Genomic DNA, 27,289 nt, shown 5'->3' on the forward strand with positions numbered 1-27,289 from the left:
GAAGCCTTGGCCGTTCTTTCGTCTTCCACAAGGTCCCGGTCCTCATTCCAGGGCTTTCAGCCAACAGGGAGGGAATATCACCTGCTGTCACTTGCTCTGCTGTCCTCACCCAGCCTGGCCGCCTGGCCCAGTGCCGCCCAGCCCCTCCCTCATCCCTCATCCCTGCAGCTCCCCAGGCCCAGGGCCACCCACCTGGGGCCTCTTGTATGCCTTCCGAACTCGCAGCCCCAGCTTCTGCGCCAGCTCCTGGCCCAGCTGGGTGACACCTTCATCCTGGAGCAGGCAAGACACAGGGTGCGGGGCAGGTCAGGCCGCACAGCCCACATACCTGTGCTCCAGAGCCCTGTGCAGCCCTGCAAGGGGCCCCTGGCCACCCGTGTGACAGGCACAGAAGTGAGGCCCAGGAGTGACACTGCTTTCCAAGTCACAGCTGGGGAGCCATGGGACTGGACCCACAACCCCATGCTTTCAATTTTTTCTTTTATTTTGAGGAGGACAAAGGAATAATTTTGTTTCTTCTTTCCTTTATTCTATTTTTTTATTTGTCTTTGAGATGGACTCTTAATGTGTCATCCAGGTTGCTCTAGAAGCCCTGGACTCAAGAAATACCCCTGCCTCAGCTTCTTGAGTGTCTGGGACAACAGGCGTGCACTATGGTTCCTGGCTGTGGTATTTATTTAGTAGTACTAGGGATTAAGCCCAAGACATTCTCACTGAATTATATATCCCTGGCACGCATGCATTCATTCATTCATTTTGAGACAGGGTCTTAAGTTTCTCAGGTGAGGCTCAAACTTGGTGATCCTCCTGCCTCAGCCTCCAGAGTATTGGGATTACAGACGTGCGCTTTCTCTCTCTCCTTCTGTCTTGGAGTGCTGGGGATGGAACCCAGGGCCCCACCTACGCTAGGCAAGTGGTCTATCACTGAGCTGCACCCTAGTCCTTATCTTTTTGGGGGGGGAGGGTACTGGGACTCGAACTCAGGACCTCACACTTCCCAGGCAGGTACAGCACTGCTGAGCTATATTCCCGGTCCCTCCAGCCCTTATCTTTGATTTCTAATGTGCATCAGATACCAGTTCACTGCCAAAGGCTGGACTGCTCCCAACAAGGGCAAGTGCCTCCTCACAGCCCTTGCCTCAGCTCCAGCTCTGCTCCTTGCTTGTTTTGTCGCTGTGTTTTCCCTGAGAATCTTTTCTAGGGATTCAGGCACCCAGACCTATAAAGAATGGTTAGCATTGTTTTATGGGGCTTTTCTTTCTTTCTTAAACTCACTATGTAGCCAGGCTGGCCTAGAATTGGCAGCGATTGCTGCCTCAGCTCCTGAGTGTTGGGATTACATGCGTGCACCACCACACCCAGCTATGTATTTTCTTTTTCTTTTTTTTTCTGGTACCAGGGATCGAACTCAGGTTCTTGTGCTTGCGAGGCAGGCGACAGAACCATTGAGCTAAATCCCCGGCCCCTGTATTTTCATTTTAAAACAGGATCTTGCTAAGTCCATAGGTTGCCCAGGCTGGGCTCCAACATATGATACTCCTGCCTCAGCCTCCCAGAGTTCTGGATTTACAGTGATGTGCTACCATGTCCAGCAAGAAACATTAATTGTGAACTAAACAGAACCAGAGAAGCAGGAAATAAGTGACTTCTAATGTGTTGAACAGTGTGTCTGGCCACTGTGCTGACTGCCTTGTACAGTCTGTACCCTTCCCTCAACTCCTTCACAGCCATTACTTCAGGGATAAAATAGGAAGGGCATCTTATAGACGTGGAGCTCATCTACAGACAGGAAGTGCTTTGTCTAAGGTCACAATGAGGGTCAGTTTAGCCAGGCCTAGACCCGAGGGCTGTTTGAATTTGTCACCACTGGGATATGGGGCCCTGGCAGGCACACATCTGTGCTGATGCAGGCTCTTGGTAAAGACTTAAGTGGATATGCTGCGGAAGCACAAAGATCTGAGTTCGATCCCCGGTACCAAAAAAAAGGACTTAAGTGGATAAATGGGGACAGGACAGGTGTGCAGCTTTGAGGGGTCGAACCCCTGCTCAGGCTCTCTTGTCATTTGCCATTGTTGTTTTCCCACTGGTGAAAACCCCAATACCAGGACCCTAGCACATATGGCACTGCTTTAATCCTCACAGCAACCCTGTACTCAGAGTCCAGAGGTCAAGGGCATAGACCTGAGAATCTTGAGGTTCAAATTCTGCCTCCCACTGGCTGTTGTGATCTTGGGTAATTCCTTTCTCTCCACTCCTCTCTGTCTGTTCTTTATTTTAAAGTACTGGAGACTGAGTTCTCATCCCCAGATCTCCCCTCCGCCCCATTTTTTTTTTATGTTGAGACAGAGTCTTGCTAAGTTCCTAAGCTGTCCAAGCTGGACCTGAACTCATGATTCTCCTCCCTCAGCCTCTCAGACTGCTTGGATTACAGACATGGGACACTGTGCCTGGATCCTTTGCCTTTAAAACAGGTAAAGGTACAATAAGAGATCTACCTCCTGGGGCTGTGGCAAGGAGTGGGTGAGTTAATACCCAGAAGGGGAGTTTAGCAGAGCCCGGTACAGTCAGCGCTCAGAGCACAGTGCTATCTCCACACCAGTATCTGTGACTTCACGTTGCAGAGAAGCCTGAGCCTCCAAGAGAGGTGCTGGTTTGGACTCACGTGGGGGAGTGCGAGGGAGCACCGGCTGCTGCACTCGTAGGCCTCCTTGTGGCGCCCCAGCTCGTTGAGGGCGCGCGCCTTGCGGAAGAGGGCACGGATGCTCTCGCTGTCCAGGCCCAGCGCCTTCTCGCTGTCCTCCAGCGCCTTCTCGTACAGGCCCTGGGGGAAGGAGCTGCCGCTGTCAGCGAGGGACCCTCACTCCCCTCAGGCTCCTGTGCTGCCTGTGGCTGGGCGGCAGCCTCCTTTCCCGGCAGAGCAGAGCAGATGCAGTGCTGGGGTTGGGCTTGGGACAAGGGAGTGTAGGGGAGGAGGGATGGGAGGGAAGATGAGGTGGTCAGACTCCCACCAATGCCCAGGGTCACCCCAAGATTCTAAATCAGTTCTTCTGGGGCAGGGAAAGGGCATCATATTGTTTTAAAATGATTTTTATTATGCATCTGCATCTGTTGTGGGTTTTTTTGGTTTGTTTGGGTTTTTTTTGAGGTGGTGTCTCACTCTGTTACCCAGGCTGGCCTCCATTTTCTGGGCTGAAGTGATCTTCCTGCCTCAGCCTCCAGAGTGGCTGGCACTACAGATGTGAGCTACCATCCCAGCCCATCTGTGCTTTTAAAGCTCTCCTGGAGAGTCTGTGATGCAGCTAGGATTGAATGGTGGGGTTTGGACAGGAAGTGGAAGAGGGGGTACCCAAGGCATAAGGAGAGCAGGGTGGGAAAGGGGTGTCAGGCTCACCATGGTGAAGTAGCAGGCAGCCCGGTTGACATGCAGCTTGCACAGCAGCTCTCCAGGCAGGGCCACCTGGTCAGAGGCGGCATAGTCGGCCACGTTCAGCCCCTCCATGTACTGCACAAGGGCCTGCTTGTAGTCCTTCTCCCGGAACAGGTCATTGCCCTCAGCGAACAGATTCTGCACCAGCTTGAACAGGAAGGCCTGTGCGGAGTGGGGGCATGAACTCAGGACTGCTCTCTGCTGCCCCAGGACCCACGACCCTCTTTCCTGACACCCGCCCGTCCCTGTCCCACCATCCAGCCTGGCAGCTGACACTCACCTCATACTCCTCTTGCTTTAGGGGGAGGGTTGACCTGGCAAGGAGAGAGGGACACAGGGCTGGGTGAGCACACAGCTGGCAGCCTAGGGAGGCCCCGGATGGAGCTGAAGGCCTATGGTCATGGCAGGCGCAGGCTCCATCTCAGCCCTTGGTGCCTTGTCGACAAGGGGGAGGGGACAGCATGCAGGCCGGCCATTCCCATCAGGGACCTGCATTTCCCCTGGGCTCCCCTGGGTAGTCAGAGGGCTGTAGGCACCATCCCCAACCCCTAGGAAGCCAGCCATCTTCAGACAGCAGACACTCCACACCTCTTGGGGAAGTGGGAAGCCAAGGCTGGGCCTGGGGCCTCCTGGCCCTAGAAAAGGCAGAAAGATGGGAGGGTGTAGGGGCTCCTGGAGCAGGAGTGGGGGACAGAAGCAGTAGAAAGGTACATGCCTATAATTCAGCTTATTCAGGAGGCTGAGGCAGGAGGACTGTAAGCTCAAACTCAGCCTGGGCAAATTAGTGACTTGGTGAGAAATTAAAAAGGGCTGAGGATGTAGCTCAGCACAAAGGCCATGGGTTCAATCCCCTATACTGAGAGAAAAAAATAAAAAAGGACAGAAGAATATGGAGTACCCAGCACAGAACCTGAAAGATAGCACTTAGCTCACAAGTGGAAGCTATCAATTTATTAGAAGATCCCTGGATGCCTGCAGGCATGCAAGAGAAGGAACAGGAAGTATTGGTGCGGAGGTGCTGGGTACTCAAGGCTGACAGAATGCACAAGACCCACGGGCTCCCAGGGTGGGGTGCAGGCCTGTGGAACTCATGCTTCTGCCTTGCCAGCCCTTCCCCACTCAAACCCCTCTGCTCCCAATGCCCACAGGAGTGCGATCAGCAGTGGCTCAGCCAGCAGGAAAAGGGAGAACCTGAGAGTGTGGCTTAGGGGACTCCTGGCCCACCCCGCCCAGCCACCGCTGCTTACTGAATGAACTGCAGCCCCTTCTCGATGTCCGCCTTCCGTTTCTGCCTCTCCATCAGTCTCTGGGGGGAGAGTGCCACCCATCAGTGGCCAGCAGGGCCTGCTCGCTGCCGCCCGCCTCACCCCACTCCACCCCACCCCACATGCTCCTCCGGCTCCACAGGGGCACAGGGTTTTTGGGGTCTACAGGACTATCAGAATCAGACAATGCCACCACCTTCCAGGCCCTTGTCCCATGCAACTCAGTTCCTGTGGTGCCCTCAGTGGGCAAAGGGCACCCGTCCTTTTCTGCACATGGCTTGGGATCAGTACTGCCTGGGACACCCTCAAATTCATGGGAAAGACCTTGTGTCACCATCCAGCTCCACAGTATGGAGGACACGGGAAATGCAAACTGATGGCTGATGACTGAAGTTGCAAGGGTGTACTCGGTGCTGGCCCCGTGGTCCCAGGACAAGCTAACTCTCCCAGCAGTGATAGTGTCAGTCACTTCACTGTCACATCCCATGGGGACACTGGAGCTCAGGGAGCCCTATCATGAGCGGGCAGGCAGCCAAGGCCACATTTGAACCGGGGTCACACTTCCTTTCATATCTACCAGCAGCACCTCCATGCACGCTGGTGATGGCTGCCCAGGGAGGAGGGCCAGGCAGCAGCCAGGCAGTGTACCCATCTCACCTTGGCAATGCCAGGGCATGATGTTCAGGACAGGCCTGGCTTCAGGACCTAGTGCTCATCCTGCTTCCCTCGACCCTCCAGCGCACCCATGGCTGCCCATTCCTCAACATATGGTCACACTACACACACAATGGGCACAGTGACTGTGACACAGGCACCACCCCGGGGAGCTCCCTGCAGGCACTGACACAAACCCACTCCAGTCTGCTGGCCCTCGAGGTGAGTAGGTAGAGGGCTGGGTCTGATCCCAGGGTTTACAATCACTCTGACTTTGGACCTAACTGTTCCGAGGGGGAGGTGGGGAAACAGCAGCTCCTGCCACATAGGCTGCCACCAGGGCTGGGAGGTGACAGGTGCACAACACCTGTTGCAGATCAGTAACAGGTCAATGATCATGGGAAAAGTGTGGGGCAGGGCCAGCACCACTCCTCCCTCTCGCTAAGACACACCGCAGGTGATTCTCAGGTTAGACACTGGCTGTGACCCTGTCTTGATGCAGGAGGCTGGCAACTGGTTGCTCAGCTGGTTTCTCTGTCCTCAGCTTCCCCAGTGGCGAAACAAAGCTCTCAGGCCCCAGCCACAGCAAGGCCTGTGGGCTTCTCTCCTTTCTGAACTGCCAAAGAAATCTCCTCCCTGCACAGCCTTCGCCCCTTTGAGTGGCCCCATCACCCCTCGTTCATCTGATGTACCCAGAGCCTGAGGAGTCACAGAGCGGGGATGGGGGTGGGTATTGTCAGAGTCTGTCCCTTCCCTGGACAGTGCTAATCTAGCAGAGAAGACAAGGGTGCACCACCCGGTCTGGCCCAATACCCTCAGGGGAGGCTGCAGGAGGCCTGACAACAGGTACCATGGGACATGGCCATGACAGACACTGCTGAATCCTGCTAGGTCGACCTGAGTCACAACCCAGCCTCTGTCTCTGCCAGTCCCTAGACAACTAGGCCACCTCCTCCCTGCCCCTCAGACTTGATCTTAAAATAAAATTTTAAAAAGGGCCAGGGATGTAGGTCGGGGTAGAGTATGCACCTAGCATGTGCAAGGCCATGGGTTCTATTCCTAGTCCTGGAAAAAGTGTTTTTCCTGTGATAAAGACATGGATTTCGAGGACTAGTGGTGGCACATTGTAGACTGACTGTGTCCTCTCCAGAAACGTGCTAAAGCTCTGATCCCTAAGGTAACTCTACCTGGAGATAGGATGCACACAGAGGTCAAGGGTAAATGAGCTCAGCAGAGCTGGGCCCTGATCCAACAGGATCAGGGTTGTTTTAGAGACAGCACCATCTTGCTCTTGCCCCGACTTTCCTCCCATGGATGCATAAGGAAAGGCCATGTGAGGATACAGCGAGGTCTGTCAGCCAGGAAGAGAGCCCTTGCCAGAAACCAAACCAGCCACATCTTTCTTTTTTCTTTTTTTGTGGTATCAGGAATTGAACCCAGGGGCTTGCACATGCCAGGCAAGTGCTCTAGTGCTGAGCTACATCCTCCCTCTCCACAGTCCCGTTAAACTGCCCAGGCTGTCCTCAAATTTGTGACCCTCCTGCCTCAGCCTCACAAGTAGTTGGGATTATAGGCATGGTTCACCTTGCCCAGCTTCAACCAGTACGTCGATCGAGGACTTCTAGCCTCCAAAATTCAAGAAAATAAATGTCTGTTGTTTAATACAGCCAGCTTGAACCACTGGTGGTACATGCATAGCTATCCTGACAGTGAGACATACAAATTACAGCCCTGTCGTGAACATGGTAAATCATGAGTCTATGTCATTTTATTATGGCAGCCTGAGTTGCGAGAGTGGCTAAAAGGTCAGTTGTTCTCAGCTGAAGAGAGAAATGGGTCCTTTGAAGGTGAGCATCAGGCACAACTTGGAGGGGGCACCTAAAGGAAAAACAAAAAGCATGTGGGACATGAAAACTTCCAGGATCAGGATCAGACCCATGAAGCAGTAGTGAATGTTTCTAATCCCAGCACTCTGGGAGGCTGAGGCAGGAGAGTACCAAGTCTGAGCTCAGCCTAAACAAGTCAGAGACTTAGCAAGACCCTGTCTCAAAAATACATATATAAAAAGAGCTGAGGATGTAGCTCAGTGGGAAGCCTCTGGGTTCAATCCCCAGTATCAGAGAAAAGAAAAAAGGGAGAAAGGGAGGAAGACAGAGAGGGAGGGGAGGAGGAAGGAAAGAACAAACAAACAAATAAATGAAAAAGGCCCAGATCTGCCCAGGTCTGGCTGTCAGGCAGAACAGTCCCCAAATCCCCAACTCCAGGTTCCTATAATTTAGGAATTTCATACTGGACCTGCCTCAAGTGGGCTGTTCCCCAAAATACAGCTGTGAACTAAGGACCCAACAGGAAATGATTCTCTCAGTACATCAGCACAGTGTGTGGCTACTTGCCCAGGTGCACACCTGGCCCAATCCAATCCACTCAGTTTCTTAGTACCTCACTTCCCTCATCTTGAAAGCAAAGATAATATCTACTTTATAGGGTGCCTGTGAGAGTTAAATGAGCCATCTGGCACATGTTAAGCATTTAATTAATATTTATTATTCTATAATCACTATTATTACTTAAAGAGATGGGAGGGGACAAAGATGGAGAGAGGGGCAGGAAGGGGAGGGGAAGGGGATATAAAAATAATTAGGATGTGTTATGTCCATGTACCAACCCCCCCATGCTGAATGTAATCATTATATACTTTAAACATGTACCAATAAAACCTGAGATTTGAAAAAGAGATGGGCAAAGAACATGAACGGGAAACTCACAGGAAATATAAATCATTAATAAAAAACACAAACTCACTGATAAAAGAGCCACATATTAAAACCAGGCGCCACTTGACACTCAAGAGACGAAAGAAAGCCTGGTTGATGAGGGTAGAGAAACAGGTATTCCCAAAGCCTGCAGTCATTGAGAGTGAGAATTGGAATCATCTTTATGATGCCGCTTAACAGCCTCTGCAGAAATGAGCAAGTCAGGCACTCCGGCTCCCAACAGAAACCATTGTCTTCTCTCCTGGTACAGCCTCAGTCTTGCTCCTTTCCCAGGCACTGGGCTAAGCCAATCAATCCTTTTCCCTTGGCAGTGATTGGCTTAGGCAAGGGTATGTGACATCATCCTGGCCAATAAGAAAGGAGGAAAAGGCAGACAATAGGCTTCTGGGAAAGAAAAGGTCCCCTTTTCCTCCCATACTTTGTATGTCCTAAGTATAATAAGCTATATCCACCAGGGATGGCAGAACGGGAAAAAAAAAAATACCTAAAGGTATTTAATGGCCAATCCAACTCTAAAAATTAAATCCCTGTTTCTCTAGAACTGGGCAACTTCCTTTTTTTGGCCTAACAAAATCCTACTTTGAGGTAGGAATTCTGTTACTTGCAGCCTCAAAGCTTTCCAAATGATGTCTGTTTTCTTTGACCTGGAAATTTCACTTCTGAGAATTTAACTTACCCAAATCCTTGTAGAAGTACTGAATTACATTTGCACAGGGGCGTGTTATTTTTCAGAATGAAGGAAAAACTAGAAGCAGTCTTAACTTTCACCGGTAGAGGATCAACTTAATTAAATTGTAGCATTCTCATACCACAGAATATAATTCGACTATTCAATCAACTTGTAGTTTTGGAGACGCTTCCATGCATGGTTGAGAAATTTATAAAGCAGCTTTCAGAACACTTGTGTTGTAGGATCATATCTATTTGTGATGTGTGTTTATATGTAAGGAAGGAATATGAAAGAATATTCTTGGGCCTGGGATTTAGCTCAGTGGTTCCAGTGCCTGCCTCACAAGCACAAGATCCCAAGTTCCATCCCTGGTACCACCGCTAAAAAATATTCTCCAATTTATCTGCTTCCCTGTGGGGACTGAGAGCTGTTGAAGAGAAACAAGGCACAGAATCCTTCCTTTCCGCTCTCCTCAGCATGGTTTGGATTTTTTGCACACAGCAAGTATTATTCTTATAATTGGAAATACAAGATAAGATGATTGACTTAAGGCCAGCCCAACAGGACAGGGACCGAGTGGGAACCAGTAGCCTGAGTGCTTGTCTTTAAACCCAGTTCTGTGGGTCTGCCAAAATGTCAATGAACTGTTTTTCCTGAGAGAACCTTCCACTGACCTGGGGATGAGAAAGCAAACACATTTTGTTTTTTTTTCTGGGAAAAGGTTTGAAAATGACAGCCTGTAATGCCAGTACTTGGGAGGCTGAGGCAGGAGTCGCTGCGAGTTTGAGGCCAGTCTGGGCGACATAGTGAGTTTAAGGCCAGCCATCTAAGGGCCATGGATTTAGCTCAGTGGTTCTGCCACCTGCCTCGAAAGCACAAGGACAGGAGTTTGATCCCGGGTACAAAACAAAACAAAAAGACAAAATTGCCAGGCATGGTGGCTCACGCCCGTAATCCTGTAATCCCAGCACTTAGGAGGCTGAGGTAGGAGGATTGCTGCAAGTGGAGGCCAGCCTGGGATACATAGTGAATTCAGGGCCGGCCTGAACTACAAAGGGAGACCCTGATTCAAAAACACAAAGACAATGGGCCCAGGATTTAGCTCAGTGGTTTCACTGCCTGCTGCGCAAGCGCAAGGACCTGAGTTCGATCCTTGGTACCAAAAAACAAAAACAAAAACACAAAGACAAAATTTTTGAGACTCAGATTTTCATTAGACCAGGAGGGATTGTGCCAACTTCTTCAAACTCTCCATGGCTCCATGCTTTGGTAGAATGAATGAATAATGAATGAATATCAACTCATATACCAGCTATTTTATAGATAAGAATGAATGAAGTTGGGCATAGTGGTACACACTTGTAACCCCTATTCAAGAGGTTGAGGCAGTAGGATTTCAAGTTGTAGGCCAGCCTAGGAACATTAGTGAGACTCTGTCTCAAAATAAAAATAAAAAGGGCTGAGGATGTATCTCAGTGATACAATGTCCTTGGGTTTATTCTCAGTACAAGAAAAAATAAATAAAAAGAAAAAAGAAGGGCCGGGGATTTAGCTCAGTGGTTCTGCTGCCTGCCTTGTAAGCGGAAGGACCCGAGTTCGATCCCTGGCACCAAAAAAAAAAAAAGAAAGAAAAAAGAAAACTGAATGAGAAAAACTGACATAAAAAATGAATGATCATGATTGCATTCACAACTGCTGACTGGTTCTCATGTGTTGAGGGCCATCAAGATTACTTTACAATGGGGCCAGGGATTTAGCTCAGTGGTTTCGCCACCTGCTGCACAAGCGCAAGGACCCGAGTTCGATCCCCAGCAACAACAACAACAAAAAGATTACTTTACAGCTAATAACTTCCTTAAAGCTTTGAAACAGCCCTCTGAGATAGATGCTGTTACGCCTTTTTTTTTTTTTTTTGATACCAGGGATCAAACTCAGGACCTTGTGCTTATGAGGCAGGCATGGTGCCACTGAGCTAAATCCCTGGCCCTTAGATGCTGTTACCATTCCCAGGCAGAGAAGGAATCAGGGAGGTAAGTAACTAGACTGAGTTCACAGAGCTGGTAAAGGCAGAGCTGGGATTCACATCTGGCCTGGGCCCAGGATCCATGGACACCATCATCACCTTTACTGTCTCCCACCAGGCAATCAGAACCCAGTTCAGGACCTCATCTCCATCACACTCCAGCCTTCCCCATCTCAAAGTACTTCCCTCCCCTGATCCCCAATCCTGCCCTGGACAATGCTCCTCCTGTCTTGGTCACACTTCAGAGAGGAGTTGACTATACTGTCACATTGTTACTCCACTCAAGTCCCCAATTCCCACACCAGCTACTGCATGGCACTTGCCAAAGGCCTCCCAGACCCATGAGCCCAGCAGAGGGACAGCTTTTCACTCGAGTCTTCCTAGACCCTGGGCTGCACCTGCCACTTCCTGGTTCCCGTGAGGCTGCACTCCTGTGCCCTGCCCCTCTCGCATCTTCCTCACAACTCTTGGGTCCAAACGTTCCTGTTCTGTGTCTTTTGGGGGCTGCTCTTCCTCTGCCCAGGTTTCAAGACTGATGCTCCAAGATTCCACTTAAGGGACAGCGCTCCTGGACTCCCCTGTGTGAACTCCTGTGTTTCCTGATCTCACAAGTCACGTCTTTGACTCACGGTTCCTTCCTCCCACCAGGCTCACCCTATTCCCAGTATTTCAGACTCTTACCCCTACCTGAGTAATGGCACCTGGGAGTCCAGTGAATGTCCAGGCTGCCTAGGACCCCCATGCTTTTCCCAATCTTGAGTCCTTTGCCTAGAAGACCCTTCCCACGACATACCTAGCCAACTTCTACTCATCTTTTAAGATCCACTCCTGTGTCCACAAAGTCTTCTCCATTCACCCACTCTCTTGAGAGCTCTATCATCTGTTCTCAGTGAATTCTTGATTCCTTTCACCTTTACCTCCTAAACATTCCTCCATTCTGCAGCCTGTCCCATCTTCACACCACAGCTGTCACACTGGTCTTCATCATCTCTAGATACCAGCCTCCAAAAGCCCCCTCCAATCTGCTCCCACTTGAGGGCCTGGGTATCTGTCTATCACACAGGCCAGTTTCACTGCCTTCCTCAAAATCTTTGTAGTAGCACACACCTGTAATCCCAGGACTTGGGAGGCTGAGGCAGGAGGATCACCATGAGATTGAGGCCAGCCTGAACTACACAGTGAAACCACATATGTACAAACAAATGAATGTGGGCTAACCAAAGGTGAAAACTGAATAAGCTCTTTATAGTTCAGTAATGTGCCAAGGCAAATTTTCTAGTTTTGAAAATGTACCACAGCTATGTAAGATGTCACTGTTAGCCAAGTGGGGTAGCACATGCCTGGAATGCCAGCTGCACAGGAAGGTGAGACAGGAGAATTGCAAGTTTGAGACCAGCCTGGACAATTTAGCAAGACTCTGTCTCAAAATAAAAAGAGCTGTCGGGCCGGGGATTTAGCTCAGTGGTTTCGTCACGTGCTGCACAAGCGCAAGGACCAGAGTTCAATCCCCGGTACCAAAAAATAAAAAAAATAAAAATATGGGCCAGGGATTTAGCTCAGTGGTTCCGCTGCCTGCCTCACAAGGACAAGGACTCAAGTTCCATCCCTGGTACCAAAAAATAAAAAAATAAAAATAAAAAGAGCTGGGAGTGTAGCTCAGTAATAGAGCAGTTGCCTAAGCATCCACAAGGCTCTGGGTTCGATCCCCAGCACCAAAAAAGAAAAGAAAAGTCACCATTAGGGGAAGCTAGATAAAGGGGACTCTACTATTTTTGCAACTTTGTGTGAATAAGAAGTTAAAAAACAAACAGGAGGGCCAGGGATTTAGCTCAGTGGTTCCGCTGCTTGCCTTGCAAGCGCAAGGACCCGAGTTCGATCCCCGGTACCCAAAAAAAAGAAAAACAGGACCTCCCATGACACCAGTACCACTGCCAGGAGGACAAAGTCCAAGCTCCTGGTCGTGGTGCTTGCAGCACCGCAGGACTTGCCTGGCCTCCCCCAGCCCTGTGGTCTGCCCTGGAATGTCACACTCCAGCAGGGACAGGCCATCTGGCTTCCTGCTCTGTGGTGGTGGTGGTGGGGACCATCCTCCACATCTAGGGTTGTTTTTGTGTTTTCTATTGATTTGTTTTGAGACAGGGTCTCACCTTGCATTCAGGCTGGCCTTGAACTCACTATGTAGCCTAGGCTGGCCTCAAACTCCTGGTGATCTTCCTGCCTCAGCCTCCCAAGTGCTGGGATCCACCACATCCAGATCCCAACCCTTCTTTAAAGCTCAGGAAGGTGTCTCTTCCACCAGAAAGCCTTCCTTCCTGGACCCTCACCCAAGTACTGCACCTCATGCCTCCCCTAACTCATTGAAATTACACGCTGGGGCTGGGGTGTAGCTCAGCAGCAGAGCACATGAGGCACTGGGTTCCATCCCCAGCACACACGCGCGTGCACACACACACACACAATTTACATGCTTCTGTCTCCATCTCCCTCCAAACTATGAGCTCCTGGAAGACATGGCTGCATCTAATTCATCTCTGAGTGGCCCAGAGAAACAGGGCTGAGGAGCACAGAGCACATTTTGAGGAGCCCAGGAATCCCAGACAGGAGGAAGGAGGCTCACATCAATCAGCCATTGACAAGCACCTCCTCCTGCCAGATATCGCCCTCAGACCTCTGAACACAAGCTTAATCTTCACAACATCCCATAAGAAGGAACTATGACATCCCCATTTTACAAAGAAACCAAAGAATAGGGGGTGAAGTAACCTGCCAGAGCTGTACAATTACCCAGTGATGGCACTGGGCTTGCAGCCAGGTGGTTGGCTGTGTGGACACTGTTACCTACCAACCCAACCAGTGTGGCTCTTCCACCTCACCTGCCCCCTGCACTCAGAACTAGAGTATAATGAAAGAGCAGTGGCCTCTGTAGTCTCTCCAGGCTGCAGACACCGAAGAAGCTGTCCTGGGCTGTATTTATTACTTCCCCAAGGTTCTTGTGAGAATGTCTGCTCACCTCAGGACCCTCTGCTCCATGGGAGTCGTGGAGGGGTCACACTTTATCTCTGCAGATGCTCAGCAGGAATTCTCAGTGGAGAAAATTCAGGGGCCATAAACTTGGATGGGAAAATGTCCTGTGACCCCTATATGGTATTTAGTGTTCCCTCCAATGATGCACATGGGCCGTATACACTGCAGTCACATTCTCCAGCTATGTGTGGCCAGCACCGCTGGAACCTTTTCCTATCACACTGCAGTTACTGGAGGCAATGAAATGTTCAGGCTCATCACAACTTCAAAATGATAGCTGTATCAGATTCATTGATGCATCTTGCCTTTTAGTGAATTCTGAAAGAAGTCCAGCTATACTTCAAGAGAACCAGTTTCCTTTGTAATCCCATGTATTTATTTATTTATTTATTTATTTTTATTTTTCGGTTTTTTGAGACAGGGTCTTGCTTTGTAGTACAGGGTGACCTTGAATTCACTATGTGGTCCAGGCTGGCCTAGAACTCACAGTGATCCTCCCCTCTCAGCCTCCTGACTGCTGGGATTACAGGCATGTGCCACCATGCCCAGCTTGCTTCATGCATTTTAAACACAGTGGCTGGAAGCCAGGCGTGGTAGGGTATGCTTATAACCCCAGCACTCTGGGAGGCTGAGGCAGGAGGACTGCAAGTTTGAGCCCAGCCTGGGCAATTTAGAAAGACTCTGTCTTAAAATAAAAAAGAAGGCCAGGGATGAAGTTCAGTGGTGTCATGCTTCCTAGGCAAGCACAAGGTCCCTGGTACCACAAAAATAAATAAATAAATAAATAAATAAATAAGACAGGAGGATTGCCTTGATTTGAGGTCAGCCTGGGTGAGTTCAACACTAGCCTGAACTGAGCAAGAACCTATCTCAAAAAGCAAATAAAAAATAAAAATAAAAAAAAAAAAAGGCTGGGGCCGGGGATTTAGCTCAGTGGTTCTGCCACTTGCCGTGGAACCATAAGGACCGGAGTTCAATCCCCGGTACCAAATAAATACATAAATAAATAATGAAAAAAGGCTGAAGATGTAGCTCAATTCAAAGGCCCTAGGTTCAAACCCCAGTACTGCAAAAAAAAACAAAATAAAGGTGTCTGGGAAAATTTAGAAGCCCTAAGGGATCTCTTATCCCCACAGTGACCCCGAAGGTACTGTCCACAGAAAAGCCATGCTTGGATGGGATCCTGACTGGCCCAAAGCCACACTGCTGCTGAGGAAGAAAGCCAGCCCTGCTGGCTCTGCCCCAGGCCCCATGAGGAATGTAGGTTAAGGCCCAAGTGCAAAACGGATGCCCACTGGCCACAGCAATCCAGTTTGTTTTCTTTGCAACTGGCCACCTTTCCCAGAAACCATGTTCAGGAAATCTCCCAAGCGTCTCCCCACCCCCAACCCTAGCCAAACTAAGAGTAGACAGCACAGCTTGATCCTCCTCCCTCCTGCGGCCATCTGGGCACACAGGGGTGTTACTTTCATCATCTTCACTCTCCAATAACCTGGGGCCAAACTGCATGGGAAGGATCCAACCCTCACCTCTGCCTCCAAGTGCCCAGGCTCCAGCCCAGGCCCACCAATGTGGTACTAATGTGAGACATGTGGAAAATAACCCTCTAAAGACAGAGAGAGGAGTAATAGCAGAAGTTTGCTGTAAAATCCTTGGAAATCAGAAGCGAACAAAAAAAGAACAAAACAACCACCCAGAGCTCTGTGGCTCCTGACCTAACATGGTGCAGGGCTCTTTCTAGCCTGAGGAGCTGGCTGGGGATACTGCTCCTGCTAGGGAGGTCTCAGGCAGCCTTAGGGTGCCCTACCTGGCATCAAGAGCTTCTGCTTGCCTCCAATGCCCCATGGTGACAGAGGCAAGCAGGTTGGAGCAGTGCAAGGAGCTATGAAGTTTTCCAGCCCTAGGTTCAGTCCCACAACTGTCCTGTGCTGACTTTTGGTGCACCTGTTGGAGGCTTGGTTTGGTCATATGCAAGCAGGAGCTCGAAGTACTTCTCTGGAGTCTATTTTGCAGATTTCCATGGCGTGGCTCCCCCAAAGGAAGTCAGAAATCTATGTTTCTGTTGAACTGGGTGCTCTAGAGAGCACCTGCAACTTTATAAAATAATCCCATAAGACAAGTGTGATAGCGCTCACCTGTGATTCCAGCACTCTGGGAAGCCGAGCCAAGAAGATAGTAAGTTCAAGCCCACCCTGGGCGACTCAGCAACTTAGTAAGACCCTGTCTCAAAAAGGCGGTGTGTATATGTGCACTGAGGACGTAGCTCAAGTGCAAAGTTCCTGAGTTCAATCCCTGGTACCACTAAAAACTTACCGGATTTTTTTTGTTTTGATCAGTTATTACTGATTCTTTGCAGTTTCTGTCTGGGACCCTCCTTTTGATTAGGCCTGTTTTGTTCTTTTTATTCATTTATTCAACAAATAACCACGAAGTCTCTTTATGTGCAAGGGGCTGTACCAGGCACTGGGAGAACACAGTTAATAATGTCCCTGACCTTATGGACCTTGTTACTCGGAGGAGGGCAGAAGTAGGTCAGTGTTAAACCCACCAGGAAAGACAGAGATAAAAAGTTGAGAAATTTAAATAGGAAATGTATCAGGGAGGGGTGGCAATAGACCAGGAGCTCAGGAAAGGCCTTTAAGAGGAGGTGGCATTTAAGAAAGAGTAGGAGCTGTCACATGAGGTGGGAGGGGGAAGGGGGTCCCAGCCGAGGTCAGAGCAAGAGCACTGGCCCTGAGGCAGGAACAGGCTGAGTGTGTTCAAGGAAGGCACAGAAGGCTGGCATGATGAAATGATCACAGGCCACATCAAGTTGTCAAGGGGAGCTGGGGCTGGGAATGACACATAGGACTCTGGATGCCCTGTCCCGCCACATTCAGCAGCCTGGAGAGGGACAGGGCATGGCAGGGAATGGCCTGGGGATAAGGGTCCTGCTGATCTAGGGAAACCTCTGAAAACCCCTCAAGGAGCCAGACCTTGACCTTCCCAGCCATGCTGTGACCCCCAACCCTAGTGACATGAGCTGACCAGAGGACACAGCTACTGGCCCCATATCAGACACCTGGTTCCCTTCCTGAGGCACAGTGTGGACCCAGTGGGAAGAAGCCAGAGAGCATGCAATGGTTCAGTTTTCTTCTGACAAACAGGTACACCTCTACCTGGAAGGATTGTCATGACAATTAATGTGACTGTGGGCACAAACACTATACAAACGTTAGGGATCAGATGTCCAGATAGATAAGAATGGGCTGGGAGTGGAGCTCATCGGCAGAGCGATTGTGTAGCCTGTGTGAGACCCTGAGTTCCATCCCTAGCACCATAAAAAGGAGAAAAGAGATGTGGGCAGACAGGAAATAACTGGATGGAATCTTTCCTGCAGGCCAGAAAAGACCTTAGACTCTAGAGTCCAACAGGCCTAGCTCTACCTAACTTCCTGTTTTACCACACTTGTGATCTTGGATGTGTTTCTTTCTTTTCTTTTCTTTCTTTTTTTGATTTTTTGAGACAGTGTCTCACTATGTAGGATTGAATTTAAGTCGATTCTCCTGCCTCAGCCTCCTGGGTGCTGGGATCACAGGTGTGTACCACTATGCCCAACAACTGTGGATGTGTTTAATTTCCCTAAGCCACAGTCTCCTTGTCTGCAAAATGGGGCTGGTAATAACTGTTCCTGCCTCAAAGAGTTATTAAGCAGAGTCCAGGAGAGAAAGCACAGAAAGTGCCAAGCACTGTGCCAACATAGTGACATTAAATATACAGTGGCTGCTGTCACTACTGCCATCCTGTCTCGGCCTCTGATACGGGCTCAGCAGCTCTGGCTGACCTGAAGTGGACTAGGCAGTTCTGAAGTGGAGAAGATGTGTTCAGAAGGCAGAAATGCTCAGTTCCCTTCCTGTGGCCCCGAAGCCTGCTCCCAGGTGGAGCTAACCATACCTGCAGAAGCCCCGGCTTCTCAAAGAAACAGGCTCAATGGGGGAAATAAATAAGGCGGGAAGGAGCTCTGTGGCCGGTGATGACAAAGAAAGAAAAGCGAGCCCTCTTTCTGCAGGCCATTAAATGTAATGAAAAGAGCTGGCTTCTGCAGGGGCTCCAGGGAGTGACGGGGTTGTCACTTCTTCACCAGGGCTGAGCCTCCAGAGGCTGGGTGCAGCCAGCCTTCCTCGGAAGTCACCTCCACCTTCTGCTTACACTCAGGCCCCATCTCTCCCCCATCTCCTTCACTAGTCCCAGCCTGGGTCAGCTCCCCAGCCACACTCCCTGGATTTGCTCTGCATCTCTGTCACTTTTACAAGATCACCTACCCTCTCCACACTATCAGTAAGATCTGGAGAATTACAGCACGTACCAGCAGGGTTCTTATGAGGCTTAAATAAACTAATCTAGGCAAATGCATTTGAAACTGGGCTCGATCACTGGGAAAGTGCTGAGCTAGTGTTTGTTAATTAGTTTAAAAAAAAAAATGTAGCCAGGTGTGGTGGCACACACCTGTAATTCTAGAACTCAGGAGGCTGAGGCAGGAGAGTTGCTGGATGTTTAGGCTAGCAGGGCTACATAGTGAGTTCAAGGCTAGCCTGAACAACGCAGCGAGACCCTATCTCAAAAAACAAACAAAAAATTAGTAAAAAATTTAAAACCCCTCCAGCTTGTTCATCTGAGTTTCTTACCTAATCCTCAGGCCTGAGTCACCATCAAATATCATCAAATCTCCAGGCTTGTTTTCAGACAGGAAACTGAGGCTCTCAGAACTAAAGAGCCTGACTTGAACCCACACTCATGTCCAGCCCCTGTACTGTGATGTCCCAGGTGACCCATCCCTTCTTCACTCATCCCTATCTTTGTGTCCTGGGCCTTTCTCATCTTGTCTTTCAAATGTTCCCATGGTACTTCTAGGAAGACCTTCTGCCCTGGGGCGTAATTCAATTTGACAACAGACACTAATAGCCCCAGGTGTTCTCTTGGCATGTCCACTAGGGCTGGAGCCCCAGGGTCTGATTAGATCCAGCTCCTGTCCTTGAGAAGTCCAGATTAATCATCCCTATCTGTATCATGCCCAAGTTCCAAGCTTTTCCAGGGTGGCAGACAGGCTCCTGGTAGGCACTAAGGAATCAAACTCAGATCTCCACCCTCAGGGCAGGGCATCCCCCTGCACTGTCTTTGTTTTCTCTGTTAGGCCAGCCTGAGCCCCTAAGACACAGGCGTAGCTCAGTAGTGTGAGATGGGAGGAGACCTTTTAGTGTGAGCTGCAGCACCCTCAAGAATCAGGAGGCCTAGCAGAGTGACCTTAAGATGGCCACACAAATTCTATATTCCTCAATTTATCACTGAACTGGAGATAAATTCCCAACCCAGGGCCGGGGATTTAGCTCAGTGTTTTCACTGCCTGCTGCGCAAGTGCAAGGACCTGAGTTCGATCCCTGGTACCAAAAAAAAAAAATTCCCATCCCTCACAGAACTACAGAATTATAGAGACTGTCAGTCAACCTCCCAGCACTGAGGTAACCCAAGACTTCCATTTCGCCCCTCCAACCCCTCCAATCCTTCCTGTTTTCACTAGCACAAGTTCATTTCCTACAGGAAGTCTTCCTTAACTTTTTCAGGTTACCCTGAGCTCTCTTCTCTTGGCTTTCACTGCCCTGACCCCAGAGTTGGGCATTTTCTTGTCCTCTCACAGGATTACTAGAGTTAACTTTGCCTTTCCAGCCAGGCTATAAGTGACTCAGGCCCATACTTGCCCCACATCGGCCCACCAGGGGCCCTTGAAAAGTAGTACCTTTTGGTAGGTTAGCCAGGACTCTGGCAAAGGGTAAAAAGATTTGTAGTCAGACAACCAGGCAGGACTCCTAGCTCTGTTGTGTGAGTTTCCAGGAAGACATCCAATTCACTAAGCCTTGGAGTTCTCACCTGCTAAGTGAGGATTGAAAATGGCTCTGATATAATCGATGTGAACCAAGAAGCCAACATAGGTGAAGGCTCTTTTGTTATAAACCAAGAACCTCTATTAGAACTGGGGGGTTTTTTTGGTACCAGGGATCAAACTCGGGTCCTTCCGCTTGCCCAGCAGGCAGCAAAACCACTGAGCTAAATCCCTGGCCCCCAAGAGCCTCTATTTAAAGGATTAATTTTAGAGTCTCAGACTCAAACCCACTGATGCCTCAACTTTCCTATACCTGAAACTCAAGAGATCAGCTCATTCCAAAGAACTTCTTAGGCTCCAAATATTCAACAAACCAAATTCCAAATGGCCCAACCTCCACAAAAAGCCAACAGCTCCGACTCACAGCATTCACGGAACACAAACCCCATCCCATCTCAGGGATCACAAAGCCTCTCTCCCTCCTAGGATCTCTTCCCTCCTGGAGACAGGATTCTCCTTCCTAGCCCAAGGTAGCCCCACTCTCAAACCTGCTCCAGGGCTGGGGATTTAGCTCAGTGGTTCTGTCGCCTGCCTCGAAAGAGCAAGGTCCTGAGTTCGATCCCCAGCACCAAAAGAAAAAACAAAAACAAAACAAACCCCTGCTCCAACCAGGCGTAGGCCAGGCATTAATTCTAGTTTGCAGCCAACTTTCATGGGAGGTGAAAGCAGGGATGAAGACCAGGGAGGGGATGATGGTGTGTGTATGTGTGTGTGGCTTGGGGGGGAGTCTTGGTAGTAGAACGAAAGATTCCGCTAGAATTTTGGGCCCAACAGTTGCTAAATGCACTGTAATTATCGCATTTGTGTGAAAATTCAAAGATCTGCATTCTGCTATTTTCATCAGACTGGTGAACTGCAGGCACTGAGGAAAATGGCAAGAAGTTGGGGTTCCAAGTCTTGTGCTTAGGAATCAAAGTCCTGGCCAGAAACCCAAGAAATGAACCAAATCCCCGATCACACTGCTTCGAGCCCGCAGCCCATTTCTTCCCCTCTCTAGGCTCCTAGTGCAGACCCAGCCCCCAGTCTACCCATTAATGCCATGTTGGCACCAGAGCCATTCTGTTCTATCTGACGGAAATGTTTCTACAGGATCCTTTTCCTCCTGGGAAACCTGCTTTGTCTCTCTCTGTAAAGGAACCCCAAACCAGGCACCTTAAAAACAGAGCCAAATAGTTTAGGGTAAAAGGAGGAAGGAGCAGGTTCTGAAATGGACTCCAGCCCGCTGAGGGGGGGCGAGGGGAGGTAGGTTCAGGGTCTTGAGGCCTCAGCCACGCCGGGGTGCCCAGCCCCAGGCACCAGAGTAAAGCCCTGCACCCCCATATCGCCCCATGACCTCCCCAGTCCAGTGACTGGTCACAGAGCTCAATGACAGATCCTGCGACCGGAAATGCCCTCCTGCCGGGCGGGCCCAGACCGCGCCCCCCTTTCCCGCCGCCCCCTCTCGCAGGGCCTGGCTGAAGGCCCTGGATCCCCGGGCTTGCGTGGCCACCGCAGCCGGCGAGGGCGACCCATGGCGCGGACGCGCTACCCGGTTCTCGCCGCGGCCCCTTCAACTCCAAGCGCTGCGGAGCCCAGACAAACACAAAAGGGAAGGGAGAGGCTGCCATCCTTCAACCTCCTGCTAGGAGCCAGCAAGGCATTCTCGTACCCGCAAAGCTCCAGTCCCGAGCAAAGACCCCCTCCAACCCCCACACAGAAGAAAACCCCAATACATCCCCAAGGGTTGCAGAGGCAGCGCCATCTCCCCAGCGGCAGGTGCCCCAGGACGCACCATAACTTTGAAACTTTGGGTCAGCACGGTCCGGGGCTGGAGCGAGGGATCCCCAAAAGAAGCTCACGGGGATGGGGGGGGCTGTTGCTTTATTTTTACAAAATCCCATTTCCAGATGGACGGCGCGGGGCTCCGGCCTGGATCCGGGCGTCCCGCGCCTCCTTCCCGACCCCGGGCGCCCTGAACCTCGAACCCCGCCGCCGGCAGCGGATGCAGGGCCCCGGGCTCCCCGAGCACTCACCTCGGCTGGGCTGCGCTCCCCGCGGGCCTGCGCCGAGCCCGATAAGTGGTATGCTATGACTAGAGGTATGATTACGTTATTATTATTATTAGTAATAATAAGAGTAAATGCTATTTAATTAAGGGCGGCCGCATCCTGCTCCCCGCGCCGCCGCCCCGGCAGCTGGGTCCTCGTGGCTCCCGAGCGCCCCGCGTTCATCTCAGCCCCGGCCCGCGGCGCCCTCGCTCGCGGCTGCTCCCGCAGGAGGCCCCGTCTCCCTGCTGCTCTGCTTCTCGGTCCTAGAGCGCTCGGCTCCGCGCCCGCCGCGCCCGGGTGGGCGGCACCTGGGTGGGTGGGGGATCCGGAGCCCCCCTTCCTCTTGCAAGCTCATGCATGGAATGCACCTTTCTTTTCTTTAATAACAGTGCCCTTTGCTTTTAGAGGATTCGAGTTCGGCAGTTTTGCATTTCTGATGCTGGACAAACCCAGCACCACCTCCACCCTTTCCCATCTGAGTAAAAAGCCCACCCCCACCCCCGTCTCCCCCAGATCCTGATTGCTCCTTGTGCCGTTTTCTTCGTGGATGACGATCCGAGGGTCCAGAGGAAGCAGGAGCTCATTTGCCTGGCGTTTAGTGGATGAGGTGGGGGGCGGCGGTAAAGAAAAGAAACATTAAATGACACTTGTTAAGGCCCTCCAGGGAGATTTTATTCAGGGTGCTCCTCGTGGTGGGTGTGGGGACCACGGCAATGAAGTTTTGCGGTGGCTTGAGAGATAGTAGTCTCAATCCCAATTCGGCATGGAAGGCTGGGAATTTATAGCTAGGCAGCAAGGTGGGAGATTAAAGGGTAGAAAATTACCAAGAAGAAACATGAAAGGTAAGGAGTTAGAGCTAAACTGACCTAGCAGGATTCTTGCTGAAGACAGGCAGAGTGGGTAATTGAGCATCACCCTGGGGAATAGTGGAGGAAGAAACTGATTAGATATTGGTGGCACTCAGAGATGAAGGATTGGGGGATTCTAGCTAAACCAAGTTAACAGGATTCTTGCTAAAATCGGACAACACACAGATTAACACACAAGTCCAAAAGTCGAGACCTAGTTGCAAAGTTCAGGGGAATTTAAGCAGAATTTGATCAAGGAGGAATCTTTGTCAAGGATCTTTCCAGGGGGCATTTGAGCTTGCTTTGAGCACCCACTAGGCACGTGGAAATTAACCAGACACCCCAGCTGTAAGTACCCAGGGCCCTACCTATGACCTGGTAATGATAAAGCTGGATTGGACTCCAGACCTTTTGATTCCAAGTAGTGTTTAGGCCACATACTACTCCCTGCAGCATTGATTCCTGGAGAACCCATGTCCTTGGGAGAGTTCTTTCATATTTCCCTTTTTGCCCTAATTCATTTTATGCACACACTTGTATATGTATATTTTATTTTTATTGCAGATCAGCTGTGAGCCTGGCAGACTTTATCTTTACAAATGTTATCTCTTCCAGAAATATTTGTGTCAGGCACAATCTTAGGAGCTTGGGATACAACAGTGAGACACTTTCTTTTTTTTTTTTTCTTTTTTATTTTTTTGAGACAGGGGTTCACTATGTAGTTCAGGCTGGCCTTGAACTCACTATGTAGCCCAGGGAGGCCTTGAACTCAAGATGTTCCTCCTGCCTCAGCCTCCCAAGTCCTGGGAATAGAGGAGTATGCCACAACGTCCAGCTGTATTTTTTTTTTTAATTTTGTGGCTTATTGAGTCAAGGTCTCACTATGTTGTTCAGGCTAGCATTGAACTCACTATGTAGCCAAGGCTGGCCTCAAACTCAGCAATCTTCCTGCCTCAGCCTCCCAAGTGCTGGGTTTACAGTTGTGCAGCACCACACCTGGGAAGACACATTTTAAACATTTAAGTGCACTCTGGTAGGTTCTAGGAAGGACAAGGAACTGGGGCTGTTGTTTATTTAATTTTCACAGTGGCTTTAGCATGCCCATTTTACAGATGGCCAACTGAAGCTGGGCAATTAACAAACCAAAAGACAAGCTTTGGCAACAAGAGTAAGAACAGGGCCAGGGATTTAGCTCAGTGGTTCCAGCTCCTGCCTCGAAAGCAGAAGGTCCTGAGTTTGACCCCTGATACCAAAAAAAAAAAAAAAAAAAGAGGATGAACATTCTCAGAAACAAAAGCAGGGGCCAGTGGCTCTCAGACATCACTGATGTTTTGGGGAGTCTACCTGGGGTAAACTCAAGAACACGAGCTAAAGTCAGTGACAAGCCCCGCCTGGTGATTTAGTGGGGCTGGGTAATATGGGGATGTCACTGAGGTGGCATTAGGAAGACCAAAGTCCCTAGCCCTGCCACTGGCTGGCTGTGTGATCCGGTGCAACATCAGTTTCCTGATTTGTAAAATAAGGGTGAGGATATTGAATTGATATAAAATGTGTTTCCAGGATTACAGTGTTTCCAGGGTTACTAGTACCTATTAAGCACTAGTATAGTTACTAGCCAGCAATAAGGAATAAATAAACAAAAAACAAAAAAGCCCTTTCCCACACCATTTGAGCAATTTACAGGGGACTGCTCTTGAAACTTATCCCATTAGGCACCATTGTTATTAGTACTCTCATTTTATGGGTGAAGATGTTGAAGCCAGTTGGATTGCATGGCCTCTTCTTGCCTCAAATGAAGGAGCTGGCAAATGGCCTGGAGATTCCAAATAAGATACAGCCTTCAAGATGAGCACCCCTCACTTAAAGGGCTTTCAGCTGGATGCCAGCCCTCCATGCTCTCCATGTGGCATCAACGCATTACACTGCTCAAGCTGTCTGAGCTAAGTCAGTGAGTAATAAGAGTGCAGTCATACATTGTTTAATGGGGCATGTTTGAGGCCTGGGTTTGACTCATCACACACACACACACACGTCAGCCTCCATAGACATGTAAGCCACTTCCTTATAATAAATCTATAGCTCAGGGGTTCTGCCACCTGCCTCGAAAGGGCAAGGTCCTGAGTTTGATCCCCGTTACCAAAAAACAAAAACAAAAACAAAAACAAATCTGTGTATCCACCTACCTAACCATTCTATTCATTCTGTCTCTGGAGAACCTGGACTAATACAGGAATGATTATAAGGACTAAGTGAACACACCATTAATATATATGTGCTTCTTAGCTTAAAAGATACATGAAGGGCCAGGGATTTAGCTCAGTGGTTCTGGCGCCTGCCTCAAAAAAAAAAAGCACAAGGTTCCAAGTTCAATCCTTGGTATCAAAAAGAAAAAAAAACATAACAAGAGAATTTTGGGGCTGGGGATTTAGCTCAGTGGTTCTGTTGCCTGCCTTGCAAGCGCAGGGACCCGAGTTCAATCCCCGGCACCAAAAATAAATAAATAAATATAAATAAATAAATAAAATCATTTGGTAGCAGGAAACCCTCAGAAATGGCCAGAGCAGAAGTTCAGCTCCCCTGTGCACACCAGTCTTTTCTCCTCTCATTCCTGGGTTCTCCAGAGCTGGAACAGTGCCTGTTCCCACAGGGATGTTTGATAACTGTTTTGCATAGTGAATGAATCATCTTCACTCATCTTCACTACGGGTGTTTAGCCAGGGTGAAAATACCATTTTCTAATCAGGAGTCCTGGGCCTGAAGGAGCTGATGTGTGGGCTTGGGGCTATCACTCCTCCCAGGTGAGGACAGAAGGTGGCCCTGAGGTGTGGGACCTGTCTCTCAGGGGCCCCAGACCAGCGCGGGTCAGGTCTCGGGAATGTTTCTCCACATTCCTCACATGGCTGGCATAGTTCAGTCATTTGTTTTTAATCTGACTAAATAGCCCCGTCTGCAGCCTTAGTAGTTTTTCAGGGAAACCAGCATAAATATTGTTATTTATTCCATTTACAATTGGCAATTAGGTTTGCTCTCAGGCACCAGAATGGAATTTAAAGCACTCAATTAAATAAACCAGACTAATGAAAGGCAGTCTGCTTTTCTCTCCAAAACATCCTTTAAAAAAAAAAAGCTTCTCAAAAGAGAAAGATCCAGCCCCCAGCCCCAGTCCTCCTCATGCTCACTAAGTGACTTATACTGTAGGAGGGAGGGTTGAAAAGGACCCCAGAGACCTGGCTTCTCTGTCCCTTTCTCCATCACTGTGTGATCTGGGCAGGTTATTCCATTCCCAGGGCTTCAGATGAAACGAAGAAAAGGAGGCCAGGGTGGATCCATCTATCAGAGGCCAAGTCCCCTTCTTGGGCCAGGCAGGCTGGCTCTCAGGTGGTAGGTGGAAGGAAAGAAAGAGAACTTGGGAGAGAGAGAGAGAGACAAAGACAGACAGAGAACATGAATATAACAGAGACTTAGAGGCTGGGCTCGCAGATGCCAAATGAGAAACTAGAAGCAGGATAAAGCTTTACATCTCTGCCTTATACCTGACTCCTTTATTACCTTTAGAACCTAGGTCGCATCCTATACAGTTCTGCACATAGGCATATTAATCACTTGAGAAGTGTCTATCTACAAACTGGTAGTACAAGGTTTGTCAGTCCTAAATGCACCTAGCCCAACTTGTCCCCCCTTGTAAGACTAAGGATACTAAGTTATGAGTAAGTAAGGCATTTTCGAGATTTGCAAGGCTAGGTGCCAGTGACACAGTCTGTAATCCCAGCTACTTAGGAGGCTGAGGCAGGAGGATCTCAAGTTTCAGGCCAGCCTGGGCAACTTACCAAGATCCTGTGTCAAAATAAAAATAAAAAGTTCTGGGGATGCAACTCAGGAGTAGAGCCCCCTGGGTTTAATCCTCAGTATGACAAAAAGACACAAAAGAAGTAAATAATTGGTTGGCATGGGTGTGATGGCTTCAAGGTTACTTTGTAGAGCTGGAGCCCTAGCCATGCAGGCCCCGGTGGAGTGGCTGCTGTCAGCTACATGGGTTCTGGAGGTGGTGTCCCTGCTGATGTTGAGCAGGGAATTAGCCTGCAGAGGGAGGTCGTGCTGGGTGTGCGGAAGGGACTGGACCTGTACAATATACCACCCCAAAAAGCAGCTTCAGGCACCAAGGAAAACCCTAATTTAGTCCCACCAATCACCAACAAGTGAATAGTGGGCTGCATCTGTGAATAGGACAATAGCGCTGCCATGTGGTTCTGGCTGCACAAAGGCAAGGCTCAGCAGTGGCCAAACTGTGGAACTCTTACAAACTGGTGCCCCACCAGCTGGCCCACCGATCCCTCCCCACACAAACTCACTTGGAATGTGCTGTAAAGTCTCTTTCCAATAAAGACCAGCAGGGCATCGTTTCCTCCCCAAACAAACAGACAAACAAAAAATAAGTAAGTAATTAAAGATTAGCAGGGACGTTCAGTTGTCCATTTTCTTTCTTTTTTTTTTTTTTGTACTAGGGATAGAACTCAGGTCCTTGTGCTTGCGAGGCAAGTGCCAGAACCACTGAGCTAAATCCCCGGTCCTCAGTTGTGCATTTTTATAACTAGTTCCAGACCCCTTAGAAGTCTCCAGTCATCATCTTAAATCTTCAGTCACCTCGAATTCCGGGGAAAGCAGA

General features: G+C 49.6%; 2 protein-coding genes across 4 annotated transcripts in view; one reads left to right on the forward strand and one right to left on the reverse strand.

The window, feature by feature from the left end:
- The window catches only part of Zc3h7b (zinc finger CCCH-type containing 7B), a 42,375-nt gene extending 20,426 nt beyond the window's left edge, over positions 1-21,949 (reverse strand). For both annotated transcript variants that reach the window (XM_021258928.2, XM_004845523.4), the window contains exons 1-6: positions 21,764-21,949; positions 4,675-4,733; positions 3,708-3,741; positions 3,392-3,589; positions 2,663-2,821; positions 193-273 (exon numbers count right to left, since the gene is read on the reverse strand). In XM_021258928.2, coding sequence (XP_021114587.2) covers positions 193-273; positions 2,663-2,821; positions 3,392-3,589; positions 3,708-3,741; positions 4,675-4,727 — 525 coding nt within the window. In that variant the 5' untranslated portion in view covers positions 4,728-4,733; positions 21,764-21,949. The remainder of the gene's footprint in view (positions 1-192; positions 274-2,662; positions 2,822-3,391; positions 3,590-3,707; positions 3,742-4,674; positions 4,734-21,763) is intronic.
- On the forward strand, positions 21,029-22,436 carry LOC110349327 (uncharacterized). Of its 2 annotated transcripts, XM_087213832.1 has the most exons (3): positions 21,035-21,506; positions 21,638-21,828; positions 22,292-22,436. In XM_087213832.1, the coding sequence occupies exons 1-3, from the start codon at positions 21,139-21,141 to the stop codon at positions 22,327-22,329; spliced, it is 597 nt and encodes a 198-aa protein (XP_087069958.1). In that variant the 5' UTR covers positions 21,035-21,138; the 3' UTR covers positions 22,330-22,436. The 2 variants fall into 2 exon arrangements, 1 of the variants encoding a protein (XP_087069958.1); XR_015452267.1 differs by lacking the exon at positions 22,292-22,436 and having other exon boundaries at positions 21,029-21,541; positions 21,638-21,765.
- The last annotated feature ends 4,853 nt before the right edge of the window (positions 22,437-27,289 follow it).

Source organism: Heterocephalus glaber, unplaced genomic scaffold (genome assembly GCF_053883595.1).
Source record: "Heterocephalus glaber isolate CG9 unplaced genomic scaffold, H.glaber_assembly_v1.0 deba00001444, whole genome shotgun sequence".
Classification (NCBI taxonomy): domain Eukaryota; kingdom Metazoa; phylum Chordata; class Mammalia; order Rodentia; family Bathyergidae; genus Heterocephalus; species Heterocephalus glaber.